Raw genomic sequence first — 14571 nt, forward strand, 5'->3', positions numbered from 1 at the left:
GCGGGATTCTCAAACCCGTTTCAGAGATTGCCCCCCAAAAAAATCGCTCCGAAGTCACGCTGCACAGTCCACGTCGCTTACCACCGTTCTGGGGAGTCTGTGAACAAAGCTGATAGGGACGGGGCGGGCTCAAGGGGCAGAATGGCCTCCTTCTCCTCCCATCGTACGTGCCTGTCGGCTGCGGGTCCAGTAACTTCACTCCAGTTGTCGTCGGGAGTCACTTATCGTAAGGCAGGGGAGTCAGGGTGAGCTTCAGAGCCCACCTGCTTCTGGATGGCGCCTGCTGGAAGTCCACAGTTACCTCACATTCTGCCCCCCCACCCCCACCCCACCCCCTTGAGCCCCATTGCACCCTAACCCCCACCAACCCCCACCCCCCCACCACCCCAACACTCTCTCGCTTGAGAGAGAGCTGCAGTCTAGTACATCATGACCTCTGCTTTCTGCCAGTCTTCAGCCAGGAAGTCTGTCACGTTGACGTGTTGCTTGCCGATGAGGGCAGTGCCAGGCGCGGGCAGCATGGAGCAGTGTGGCTCGTGCTGCTGAACAACCTGCCTCCACTGCTTCAGCTCATCCTGCAGGCCCTGGATTTCCTTCTTCAGCGAGGCGTTCTCTCTCTCCAGCTGCTCGTACTCCTGAAGGGACAAACACAAGACAGCTCACGCTCAGAGACAGCTCACGCTAAGGCACCCAGCCGCAACGCGACTCCCCCACCCCCTCCCCGGCTCACAGAATCCCCTGCGGTGCTGGAAGAGGCCATTCGGCCCATCTGAAGAGCGCCCTATCCAGATCGACCTCCTCCTTCCTGGCTAATCCACCCATCCATTCCACAAGGCCGCTCCGACCAACGTGCGTGCTTCTGGACTGTGGCAGGAAACCCATTCGCGCAGATGGAAGAATGTACAAAATCCACACAGACAGTCGCCCAAGGGTGGAATCGAACCCAGGTCTGGCAGGCAGCAGTGCCAATCACTTAGCCACTGTTCCACTCCCCCTTCGGTCTGCTTTAGTACATTGACCTGTTGAGCCGGGGTTGGAGGGGGGGGCATTATGGGAACAAAGTGCCATACTGTGCCAGTCTGTGGCATGAGTCCATCACAGAACCTTAGTATGTAGGTGCAGCAAGTGGTTAGGAAGGCAAATAGCATGTTGGCATTTATCGCACGAGGAATCGAGCGTGAAAGTTTTGCTGCGGTTGTAGGTGAAACCACATCTGGCCTCTTCACTTCGGTCTCCTTACCTAAGGAAGGATACGGGATTGCTTCAGAAGCAGTTCAAAGAAAGTTTGCTCAGTGGGTTCCTGGGGAGAAGAGGGGGAGTGGTTTGATGAGGAGACATTGAACAGGTTATGCCTGTATCCATTGGAAGAATGAGAGGCGATCTTATTGGGCATACCTGGGTTGAGGGGGATATGGGCCAAGTGTTGGCAAATGGGACTAGATTAGGTTGGGATATCTGGTTGGCGTGAATGAGTTGGACCAAAGGGTCTGTTTCCGTGCTGTATGACACCCCATCCTGAGGGAGCTCAGAGGTTATTTTCCTCTTATGACAGAGTCTAGGACAAAGGAACATGGTTTAAGAATTAGGGCGCCCCTTTTAAGACTGAGATGAGGAGAAATATTTCTTTTCAGACAGTCATTAACCTCTGGAATTCTCTTGCCCAAAGCGCTGTGGGAGGAGGGCCTTTAAATTTATTTATTACTGCATTGGACAGATCCTTTGATCAATGTGGAGTGAAGGATTATGGGAGATGGACAGGAGGGGGGCCACAAACAGGGAGCGATCTTACTGAACAAGACCGCACCTGTGTACAGTTTTGGTCTCCAAATTTGAAGAAGGACATTCTGGCGATTTGAGGGAGTGCAGCGTAGGTTCACGAGGTCAATTCCTGGAATGGCGGGACTATCATATGTCGCAAGATTGGAGCGACTGGGCTGGTATACACTTGAGTTTAGAAGGATGAAAGGGGATCTGATTGAGACGTATTAAAGGATTGGACACTCTGGAGGCAGGAAGCCTGTTTCCGCTGATGGGTGAGTCCTGAACCAGAGGACACAGTTTAAAAATAAGGGGGAGGCCACTTAGAATAGAGTTGAAGAGAAACTTCTTCACCAAGAGAGTGGTGGGTGTATGGAATGCTCTTCCCCAGAAGGCAGTGGAGGCCCAGTCTCTGGATACTTTCAAGAAAGAGATGGATAGAGCTCTTCAAGACAGTGGATACTGATTGTGGATGATCAGCCATGATCATAGTGAATGGTGGTGCTGGCTCAAAGGGCCGAATGGCCTCCTCTATTGTCTATTGAATGGGAGGAGAGACTCGAGGGACCAAATGGCCTCACCCTGTTCCTATTGCTTCTGCTGTAATGCGCCTTTGGTTAACTCTTAACAGTTAGTTGGCAAGGGAATCTCAGTGCTCCTGAATGCTGTCTCAATGCCCAGGGTAGCTCAAGGGGCTGAAAGAGCACAGCAGGTCAGGCAGCATCCGAGGGAACAGGAAAATCGACGTTGCGGCCAGGAGCCCTTCATCGGGAATGACCTGCTGTGCTTTTCCAGCACCGCTCGAATCTTGACTCTCGTCTCCAGCATCTGCAGTCCTCACTTTCACCAAGGGGCTGAAGGGCCTACTCTGGCTCTTAAATCCTATGTTCGTTCCTGTGCTCTTTGGACAGAATGACACCATTTAAAATCCCTAGCCTGGCTCCTTGACGATTCTTGAATATTTTGACAGGAAGAATGTTCGGGCACCTGACCCTGCCCTTCTGCTTGTTCCAAAGTGTCCTCACAAACCCCTTCGCCCCGGTGGGGTTATTCGACTGGGCGTTGGAGGTGGGAGGCGGTATCACAGTGGAGCACGACCATACCCCGACTTTTACCCATCACTCGCGAGCCCATGAAGACACCGGTGGGGAAAACATGGGTGGCACGGTGGCTCAGTGGTTGGCACTGCTACCTCACAGCACCAGGGTCCCAGGTTCGATTCCAGCCTCCGGCGACTGTCTGTGTGGAGTTTGCACATCCTTTGCGTGGGTTTCCTCCGGGTGTTCCGGTTTCCTCCCACAGTCCAAAGACGTGCAGGTCAGGGTGAATTGGCCACGCTAAATTACCCGTAGTGTTCGATGCATCAGTCAGAGGGAAGTAAGTCTGGGTGGGTTACTCTTCAGAGGGTCAGTGTGGACTGGTTGGGCCGAAGGGCCTATTTCCACACTACAGGGGAATCTACTCTAACTCCATTCGCCGCTTTGCCTTCAAAAGCACGCCAGTGACAGGCTGCTCTCTCAGTCGAGTCAGGGCCAAGAGGATTAGATTCACATGCTTGCTCACAGCTACAACACTTGTCACTAACCACTTCCTTACAAGCCTAACCTCACACACACCTCGTGTCCAAACTTCGCATTGTTAAAGTCGATCTGGAAGGAGCAATAACCCAGAGACAGAAGGAACAGATACCCCCTTGCAAATTCAATTCTTGCTGAAAGTAAAACAGTCACTGACTCAGAGATTAGGTGCAGCGCACACAGGCACCATTCAAGTGGTCAAATGGGCAGAGGCACGGCAGGTGAAGCGCAATGTCAACAAATGTGAGGTTATCAACTTTGGTAAATAAACAGGAAGGCCAATTATTATCTAAAAGGCCATAAATTGGGAGAGAGGGGGAGGTGCAGCAAGAGCTGAGTGTCCTTGAACACCAGTTACTGAAGGTAAACAGCAAACAGGAGGCTGGAAGAACACAGCAAGCCAGGCAGCACCAGGATGTGGAGAGGTCGACATTTCAGGTGCAACCCTTCATCAGGACTGGGGGTGAGTGTAGGGAGGGCTGCAGATAAAAGGGGGCAGGGTGGGGAAGTGGGTGAAGACAAGTAGAGGGTATGACCTGGTTGGTCAATGGGAGGAATGAATCCAGTTGGTGGCAGGGAGGGGGAGGGGGGAGGGGGCTGGGGAGGGAGGTTATTTGAAATTGGAGAATTCAATGTTGAGTCCTCCGGGGTGTAGGGGCTGCCCAGGTGGAAGATGAGGTGTTGTTCTTCCAATTTGCGGTGTAGTTCGTTGTGGCAATGGAGGAGGCCAAGGATGGTCACATCGGAAAGGGAGTGGGAAGGGGAATTAAAATGGGTGGCGACTGGGGGGGTCCTTTTGGCTCTAGTTAGCTTGATGTGATGCTCGGCGAACTGTTCCCTAAGTTTACGTCTCCCCGATGAAGAGAATGCCAGATTGGGAGCACCTGATGCAGTAAACTAGGTTGGAAGTGCCAAGCAGTGAAGGAGGCTTCATAGCGAGAGGATTTGAGTACAGGAACAGGGAAGTCTTGCTGCAATTGTACTGGGGCCTTAGTGAGTATTGTATTCAGTTTGCGTCTCCTTATCTGAGGAAGAAAATTCGGGCAATTGAGAGAATGGAGATTGATTCCTGGGAATGAAGAGAGACAAATGAAGAGAAACTAGATTATTTGGGACTATATTCATAGAGTCATAGAGATGTACAGCACAGAAACACACTCTTCAGTCCAACCCGTCCATGCCGACCAGATATCCCAACCCAATCTAGTCCCACCTGCCAGCACCCAGCCCATATCCCTCTAAACCCTTCCTATTCACATACCCATCCAAATGCCTTTTAAATGTTGTAATTGTACCAGCCTCTACCACTTCCTCTGGCAGCTCATTCCATACATGTACCACCCTCTGCGTGAAAAAGTTGCCCCTTAGGTCTCTTTTATATCTTACCCCTCTCACCCTAAACCTATGCCCCTCTAGTTCTGGACTCCCTGACCCCAGGGAAAAGACTTTGCCTATTTACCCTATCCATGCCCCTCATGGTTTTATAAACCTCTATAAGGTCACCCCTCAGCCTCTGACGCTCCAGGGAAAACAGCCCCAGCCTGTTCAGCCTCTCCTCCTGAAATCCTCCAACCCCTGGCAACATCCTTGTAAATCCTTTCTGAACCCTTTGAAGTTTCACAACATCTTTCCAATAGGAAGGAGACCAGAATCACACGCAATATTCCAACAGTGGCCTAACCAACGTCCTGGACAGCCGCAACATGACCTCCCAACTCCTGTACTCAATACTCTGACCAATAAAGGAAAGCGTACCAAACGCCTTCTTCACTATCCTATCTCCCTGTGACCCCACTTTCAAGGAGCTATGAACCTGCACTCCAAGGTCTCTTTGTTCAGCAACACTCCCTAGGACCCTACCATTATATGAAGAGAAACTGGATTGCTTGGGACTATATTCGCTTGAGTTTAGAAAAATGCATAGAAACCTTTACCATTCGAACAGGACTAGACAGGGTAAACATAGAAAGGATGTTCCTGATGACCTGGAGAATCCAGAACCAGGGGGTCACAGGCTAAGGATTACGGGATGGGCCGTTTTGGACTGAGATGGGGAGAAATGTCTTCCCCCAGAGAGTGGGGAGAACCCAATGGAATTCTTTATCACAGAAAATGCTTGAGAGCAAAACTTTGAATGTTTTCATGAAGGAGTTAGATATAGTTTTTAGGGCTAAAGGGAGCAAAGGGTATGGGGGAGAAAGCGGGAACAAGCGACTGAGTCAGAGAGTCTGAGATGAACAGACCTTTCAGTCCAACTTATCCATCCCAACCAGATATCCTAACCGTATCTAGTCCCATTTGCCAGCACCTGACCCCTATCCCTCTAAACCCTTCCTATTCATATACCCATCCTGATGCCTTTTAAATGTGTCTGCAACACTTCCTCTGGCAGCTCATTCCATACACGCACCACCCCCTGGGAAACGCAGGGTTACAGGGATAGGCTGGGGGCGGCTGGATCTGGTAGGGATGTTCTTCAGAGGATCACTGTTGACTCGAATGGCCTGCTTCCACCCTAGGGATTCTCGGAGGGCGTCACGACTTACCTGGTGCAGACTGTCTGCTCTCTGTGTCTGTTTCTGTCTGCTCTTTTGAGCTGCAATCCTGTTCTTTTCCCTTCGTCTCAGTTTTTTATGATCCCCGTCGTAATCCTGCGTGTGCAAGGAGAAAAACGTTCGTGACCGTAGGGTCAGAGGAACGGTTCCCCCTCCCTCCTGCCCTCTGCACACATATGCCCAGTCCTGACCCAAAGCGCTCCCTGAGGCAGGAATCCCAGCTTCCGATCGGCTGTGCACTGGGTGCTGATCTGACAGTGGACACAGCCCTGTGCACCTCCAGTATCAGGAGGCTTTGGAAAGACCTCGCACTACTCACCTCCACCACTCAACCCACAGCAGATTGGAGCCTGGTATCCCCTCAGCAACATATTCAAGTCTCGTTTTCATTCAGCGCTGTCCATGGTCGGCAATAAATCCTCACATTACGCTGCTAATGTAGGGGCACGTTAAAACCCCAAGGTGCCATGATGCACTCTAACCCCTCCATCAGACCACACCCCTTTATTGAATAGTCTCTTCTGCCTGTGAGAGGGCCACTTTGGCCTCCAGATTAAGATCCAATGCAAAGGATGGCAACCTCCACAGCACCCCCTCAGTACTGACCCTCCGACAGTGCAGCACTCCCTCAGTACTGACCCTCCGACAGTGCGGCACCCCCTCAGTACTGACCCTCCGACAGTGCAGCACTCCCTCAGTACTGACCCTCCGACAGTGCAGCACTCCCTCAGTACTGACCCTCCGACAGTGCGGCACTCCCTCAGTACTGACCCTCTGACAGTGCGGCACTCCCTCAGTACTGACCCTCCGACAGTGCTGCACTCCCTCAGTACTGACCCTCCGACAGTGCGACACTCCCTCAGTACTGACCCTCCGACAGTGCGGCTCTCCTTCAGTACTGACCCTCCGACAGTGCGGCACTCCCTCAGTACTGACCCTCTGACAGTGCTGCACTCCCTCAGTACTGACCCTCTGACAGTGTGGCACTCCCTCAGTACTGACCCTCCGACAGTGCGGCACTCCCTCAGTACTGACCCTCTGACAGTGTGGCACTCCCTCAGTACTGACCCTCTGACAGTGCGGCACTCCCTCAGTACTGACCCTCTGACAGTGCTGCACTCCCTCAGTACTGACCCTCTGACAGTGTGGCACTCCCTCAGCACTGACCCTCCGACAGTGCGGCACTCCCTCAGTACTGACCCTCTGACAGTGCGGCACTCCCTCAGTACTGACCCCCTGACTGTGCAGCACTCCCTCAGCACTGACCCTCCGACAGTGCGGCACTCCCTCAGTACTGACCCCCTGACTGTGCAGCACTCCCTCAGCACTGACCCTCCGACAGTGCGGCACTCCCTCAGTACTGACCCCCTGACTGTGCAGCACTCCCTCAGCACTGACCCTCCGACAGTGCGGCACTCCCTCAGCACTGACCCTCCAACAGTGCGGCACTCCCTCAGTACTGACCCCCTGACTGTGCAGCACTCCCTCAGCACTGACCCTCCGACAGTGCGGCACTCCCTCAGCACTGACCCTCCGACAGTGCGGCGCTCCCTCAGCACTGACCCTCCGACAGTGCGGCCCTCCCTCAGCACTGACCCTCCGACAGTGCGGCACTCCCTCAGCACTGACCCTCCGACAGTGCGGCACTCCCTCAGTACTGACCCTCTGACAGTGCGGCACTCCCTCAGTACTGACCCCCTGACTGTGCAGCACTCCCTCAGCACTGACCCTCCGACAGTGCGGCCCTCCCTCAGCACTGACCCTCCGACAGTGCGGCGCTCGCTCAGTACTGACCCTCTGACAGTGCGGCACTCCCTCAGTACTGACCCTCTGACAGTGCAGCACTCCCTCAGCACTGACCCTCCGACAGTGCGGCCCTCCCTCAGCACTGACCCTCCGACAGTGCGTCACTCCCTCAGTACTGACCCTCCGACAGTGCAGCACCCCCTCAGTACTGACCCTCCGACAGTGCGGCACTCCCTCAGCACTGACCCTCCGACAGTGCGGCACTCCCTCAGAACTGACCCTCCGACAGTGCGGCCCTCCCTCAGTACTGACCCTCCGACAGTGCGGCACTCCCTCAGTACTGACCCTCCGACAGTGCGGCACTCCCTCAGTACTGACCCTCTGACAGTGCGGCACTCCCTCAGTACTGACCCTCTGACAGTGTGGCGCTCCCTCAGTACTGACCCTCCGACAGTGCGGCGCTCCCTCAGTACTGACCCTCTGACAGTGCGGCGCTCCCTCAGTACTGACCCTCTGACAGTGCGGCACTCCCTCAGTACTGACCCTCCGACAGTGCGGCACTCCCTCAGTACTGACCCTCTGACAGTGCGGCACTCCCTCAGTACTGACCCTCCGACAGTGCGGCACTCCCTCAGTACTGACCCTCTGACAGTGTGGCGCTCCCTCAGTACTGACCCTCCGACAGTGCGGCGCTCCCTCAGTACTGACCCTCCGACAGTGCGGCACTCCCTCAGTACTGACCCTCTGACAGTGTGGCGCTCCCTCAGTACTGACCCTCCGACAGTGCGGCGCTCCCTCAGCACTGACCCTCCGACAGTGCGGCACTCCCTCAGCACTGACCCTCCGACAGTGCAGCACCCCCTCAGTACTGACCCTCTGACTGTGCGGCACTCCCTCAGTACTGACCCTCTGACTGTGCGGTGCTCCCTCAGTACTGACCCTCCGACTGCACGGCGCTCCCTCAGTACTGACCCTCCGACAGTGCAGACCTCCCTCAGTACTGATCCTCTGACAGTGCAGCACTCCCTCAGTACTGACCCTCCGACAGTGTGGCACTCCCTCAGTACTGACCCTCTGACAGTGCAGCACTCCCTCAGTACTGATCCTCTGACAGTGCAGAGCTCCCTCAGCACTGACCCTCCAACTGTGCAGCACTCCCTCAGTACTGACCCTTGACAGTGCAGAGCTCCCTCAGCACTGACCCTCCGGCAGCGCGGCACTCCCTCAGTACTGACCCTCCCACAGTGCGGCACTCCCTCAGCACTGACCCTCCAACTGTGCAGCACTCCCTCAGTAATGACCCTCCGACAGTGCGGCACTCCCTCAGTACTGACCCTCTGACAGTGCGGCACACCCTCAGCACTGACCCTCTGACAGTGTGGCACTCCCTCAGCACTGACCCTCTGACATTGTGGCACTCCCTCAGTACTGACCCTCTGACAGTGCGGCGCTCCCTCAGTACTGACCCTCTGACATTGTGGCACTCCCTCAGTACTGACCCTCTGACAGTGCAGCACTCCCTCAGCACTGACCCTCCGACAGTGCGGCCCTCCCTCAGCACTGACCCTCCGACAGTGCGTCACTCCCTCAGTACTGACCCTCCGACAGTGCAGCACCCCCTCAGTACTGACCCTCCGACAGTGCGGCACTCCCTCAGCACTGACCCTCCGACAGTGCGGCACTCCCTCAGAACTGACCCTCCGACAGTGCGGCCCTCCCTCAGTACTGACCCTCCGACAGTGCGGCACTCCCTCAGTACTGACCCTCCGACAGTGCGGCACTCCCTCAGTACTGACCCTCTGACAGTGCGGCACTCCCTCAGTACTGACCCTCTGACAGTGTGGCGCTCCCTCAGTACTGACCCTCCGACAGTGCGGCGCTCCCTCAGTACTGACCCTCTGACAGTGCGGCGCTCCCTCAGTACTGACCCTCTGACAGTGCGGCACTCCCTCAGTACTGACCCTCCGACAGTGCGGCACTCCCTCAGTACTGACCCTCTGACAGTGCGGCACTCCCTCAGTACTGACCCTCCGACAGTGCGGCACTCCCTCAGTACTGACCCTCTGACAGTGTGGCGCTCCCTCAGTACTGACCCTCCGACAGTGCGGCGCTCCCTCAGTACTGACCCTCCGACAGTGCGGCACTCCCTCAGTACTGACCCTCTGACAGTGTGGCGCTCCCTCAGTACTGACCCTCCGACAGTGCGGCGCTCCCTCAGCACTGACCCTCCGACAGTGCGGCACTCCCTCAGCACTGACCCTCCGACAGTGCAGCACCCCCTCAGTACTGACCCTCTGACTGTGCGGCACTCCCTCAGTACTGACCCTCTGACTGTGCGGTGCTCCCTCAGTACTGACCCTCCGACTGCACGGCGCTCCCTCAGTACTGACCCTCCGACAGTGCAGACCTCCCTCAGTACTGATCCTCTGACAGTGCAGCACTCCCTCAGTACTGACCCTCCGACAGTGTGGCACTCCCTCAGTACTGACCCTCTGACAGTGCAGCACTCCCTCAGTACTGATCCTCTGACAGTGCAGAGCTCCCTCAGCACTGACCCTCCAACTGTGCAGCACTCCCTCAGTACTGACCCTTGACAGTGCAGAGCTCCCTCAGCACTGACCCTCCGGCAGCGCGGCACTCCCTCAGTACTGACCCTCCCACAGTGCGGCACTCCCTCAGCACTGACCCTCCAACTGTGCAGCACTCCCTCAGTAATGACCCTCCGACAGTGCGGCACTCCCTCAGTACTGACCCTCTGACAGTGCGGCACACCCTCAGCACTGACCCTCTGACAGTGTGGCACTCCCTCAGCACTGACCCTCTGACATTGTGGCACTCCCTCAGTACTGACCCTCTGACAGTGCGGCGCTCCCTCAGTACTGACCCTCTGACATTGTGGCACTCCCTCAGTACTGACCCTCTGACAGTGTGGCACTCCCTCAGCACTGACCCTCTGACAGTGTGGCACTCCCTCAGCACTGACCCTCTGACAGTGCGGCGCTCCCTCAGCACTGACCCTCTGACAGTGCAGTGCTCCCTCAGTACTGACCCTCCGACAGTGCGGCACTCCCTCAGTACTGACCCTCCGACAGTGCGGCACTCCCTCAGCACTGACCCTCCGACAGTGCGGCACTCCCTCAGCTATCACTGAGTCTGTGTGCATGGGTGGACTGCTGTTTGCAGAGAATTGCCAGTTGCAACTTGTGTCACTTTGAGAATCAACAGATTTTTCTGCTTTCTTCAGAATAAAGATTACAGACTGAAATTGCCACTCTGAGCACTGGCCCTTTGCCTTGCTGACCTGGCACTGAGTGGGTCAGTGAAGCCCACACGAGCCCTGGCTGTCGATGACCCTGGCACTGGGTTTACACTCTCCGCGTGTAAAGAGTCAATTGATTGTCAGAGAGAATCTGCTGCTGGAGGAGAGGAGGCGGCGGTGTGGTCTCTTACCTTTTCAGAGTTCTGGCTGGAGTCGTCCGTTTCAAATTCTGGGGAGAAGTCCAGGGCTGTTTCAGCCATGCTGCAGAGCGTGGGGAGGCTGAGAAACTTCATATAGGTACTGGGTAAGGGAGGACTGTGAGAACAGCTCAAAATGTGTTCCAAAAGGCGAGAGACCTCCCTTCCCTTCAATCGGCTCGAAGCTCTCTCTTGCAAAGCTGCCAATTTCCCCAGCGCAGTCAGATCCCTTTTATGAGGAAGCTGCAGTTTCGTTTGACTGTAAGCCGATCCCTCAGTGATGGAAAAATATTTCATCCGGCCTTAATAAGAAGTCACGTGTCTGGGAAAGTCCCATCATTTCCTCCTCCTTCTACTTTTCAGAGTATTTCATTTGGTGTGTGTGTGTATTTGTGTGTATCTCTCTCTCTCTCTTTCACATTGCCCGGCAAGGCCACCCACGTGTCGAGATTAAAATAGTCTAGCAAAAAAAAAACCCTGACTTGTGCAAAAATGGTAAAATCCTGGAAATTAAGACGAGAATTTGAGCCCCGTCGTTTTTTTTTAAGGAGGCATATCTCAAGTAGCTCAGTACTTTTGTGTGTGTTAGATCTCAACAGGTTCTGCCTGTAAACTGGGAGCTTTCTTTAAAAAGAAAGAGAATTTGGTAACATTAAAAAAGCATCTTTGACCTTCTCCTGAAATTAGGTTAGATTCCCTGCAGTGTGGGAACAGGCCCTTCGGCCCGACAAGTCCACACCGCCCCACCGAAGAGTCCCATTTCCCTCTGACTAATGTACCTAACACGACAGGCAATTTAGTATGGCCAGTTCACCTGACCCCGCACATAGAGGCATAAAGATGTACAGCACGGAAACAGACCCTTCGGTCCAACCCGTCCAGATATCCTAACCCAATCTAGTCCCACCTGCCAGCACCCGGCCCATATCCCTCCAAACCCTTCCTATTCATATCCCCATCTGAACGCCTCGTAAATATTGCCATTGTACCAGCCTCCACCACTTCCTCTGGCAGCTCGTTCCATACCTTTGAGGAAACCCACGCAGACACAGGGAGAATGTGCAAACTCCACACAGAGAGTTGCCTGAGGCGGGAATCGAACCTGGGTCCGCGCTGCTGTGAGGGCGGCAGTGCGAACCACCGAGCCAGCATGCTTAACGGTCTGAATTGTTCTGCCCCGCCCCCACGTAGAACAATGGGTTCTTTTAAATTTCTGAATGCCCTCGACCAATGGGCTCTCCGTGTGGAGGGACGGCGGAAAAGAAGATGTCCTCAATTGGACTGCTCCTGGGCCTGGCCAAAGTAATCAAAAGGTCTGGGCAGTAGGCCATTGATGGGTTTGGAATACCTGATGGTCTGCCCCCCTCTTCTGTCGTTATATCAGTAAGGATAGAGACTCTTCGAGACCAGTGGGTACGACAGGGCCTGACCTCCATTATCACCACTGACCCTTCACCACCCTTTCGAGCTTATTTTCCATGCCCGTTCTGAAACGCTCCATTGACCGTTTGAGTTTTTTCCACTGTCTAGACCCGATTAAATGTTTTTGCTTAGAGCGGAACAGTGATTTCCAGCTTTCTTTGGTTGGCCCCTATTGAAACAGTAAGAAAGAATTGGATAGAGCTCTTAAAGATAGTGGAGTCAAGGGTTATGGAGATAAGGCTGGAACAGGATACTGATTGGGAATGATCAGCCATGATCATATTGAATGGCGGTGCAGGCTCGAAGGGCTGAATGGCCTACTCCTGCATCTATTGTCTATTGTCAGTATACCAACTCATAGTTTGGCAGTGTTGCATGCACCAGGTGGTTTTTTTAGATTGGTTACATGGCGGGAGTAGGTCGCTAGGCCAGTGAAGCCTTTACTAGCTCTCTGAATGAGCAATTCCCCCCCCGCAAAACCTTCCTATCCCTCCTTCCAGGGCCCACAAATGGACACAATACTCTAGTTAAGACTGAACCAGTGTTTGAGGTGCTGAGGGCTGTCTCTATCCACATTTCGTGCACACTTGTTCCTTGTATTTCAGTCTTTTGAGAACAACTAAAACCTTCAGGATGGCTCATTGGGTTTGCATTATAAAGGGAGTCTCTAAAAGGACTCTCGCTCAGCCTTGGACATCATGTCATTGATAGCATTTTGCGAAAAGGTGGGTTTTAACATTAAGGCCTGTGACAGGACTTTTTGCTGGAAACTCAGCTGGCAATCGGTACACAGCAAGATCCCACAAACAAGCCTGGATCAGTTGACCGATGGGGGTGTATAGGACACCAGACAGCTTGCCCAAGCCCCCTCCTCCAGCCCCTCCTCCCCTTTGCTGTTCTTTCTGGGATTCTTTGAGCCCACCTGTGAGGGCAAGATGGTGGGGGCCTTGTCAGAAAAGTGGCACCTCCAACACTTGAGAGTAATAAACGTGCAGGGCCTACGGGAGAAAGAGCAAAGGCGTGGGGGGAGAGTTGGCGGATAATGTGGGACTAATTAATGGGTGGCACGGTGGTTAGTACTGCTGCCTCACAGCACCAGGGATCCGGGTTCAATTCCCGCCTCGGGCAACTGTTTGTGTGGAGTTTGCACATTCTCCCTGTGTCTGTGTGGGGTTTCCTCCGGGTGCTCCAGTTTCCTCCCACAGTCCAAAGGTGTGCAGGTTAGGGTGAATTGGCTGTGCTAAATTGCCCGTAGTGTTAGGTGAAAAGGTAAATGTAGGGAAACGGGTCTGGGTGGATTGCTCTTTGGAGGGTCGGTGTGGACTTGTTGGGCCGAAGGGCCTGTTTCCACACTGTAAGTAATCTAATCTAATCAGGATAGATGATAAGCTGGCATTGGCTTAGTGCACCACGTGGTCTCAGTCCGTAGTCACATCAGTCTATTCTGTGCAGATGTCAGACCTTGGCAGTGTTGGGTTGGGTTATAGTGGGATAGAAGGCTGTACTTAGACCCGGCAAAGAGGTGTACCTACACAAGGCTGATTACCACAACTTGACAGTGTGCACGAGGTGGCTATTTGACTGCAGAGGCATCATAATTACACGTTGTTACAGATAAGTGGCCTGGAGGGGCTACACATCAATAATTTCACACAGGAAGGACCCGTACTTGTCTCACATCTCCAACTCGCTAGGGCAGAGTTTGCCCAGACATCCAGTAATTCCAATTTTGCGAGGGGATTAGTTTGGAGATTGATCCTGAGCTATGGGGAGAGAGTGGGGTAGTGGGATTAGTTTGGGGATTGATACAGGACTATGGGGAGAGAGTGGGGCAGTGGGATTAGTTTGGGGATTGATACAGGGCTATGGGGAGTGTGGGGCAGTGGGATTAGTTTGGGGATTGATACAGGGCTATGGAGAGAGAGTGGGGCAGTGGGATTAGTTTGGGGATTGATACAGGAACATGGGGAGAGAGTGAGGCAGTGGGATTAGTTTGGGGATTGATACAGGGCTATGGGGAGAGAGTGGGGCAGTGGGATTAGTTTGGGGATTGATAC

General features: G+C 54.1%; 1 protein-coding gene across 1 annotated transcript; it reads right to left on the minus strand.

Annotated features, from left to right (window-relative positions):
- Positions 1–391: 391 nt before the first annotated feature.
- batf2 (basic leucine zipper ATF-like transcription factor 2) lies at positions 392–11378 on the minus strand. Its single transcript, XM_072550775.1, has 3 exons — positions 11087–11378; positions 5882–5986; positions 392–635 (listed from the first exon to the last, which is right to left on the minus strand). Exons 1-3 carry the CDS (start codon positions 11186–11188, stop codon positions 420–422), a joined length of 423 nt encoding a protein of 140 aa, XP_072406876.1. The 5' UTR covers positions 11189–11378; the 3' UTR covers positions 392–419.
- Positions 11379–14571: the final 3193 nt, after the last annotated feature.

The sequence above is a fragment of the Chiloscyllium punctatum genome, chromosome 31 (genome assembly GCF_047496795.1).
Source record: "Chiloscyllium punctatum isolate Juve2018m chromosome 31, sChiPun1.3, whole genome shotgun sequence".
NCBI lineage: Eukaryota > Metazoa > Chordata > Chondrichthyes > Orectolobiformes > Hemiscylliidae > Chiloscyllium > Chiloscyllium punctatum.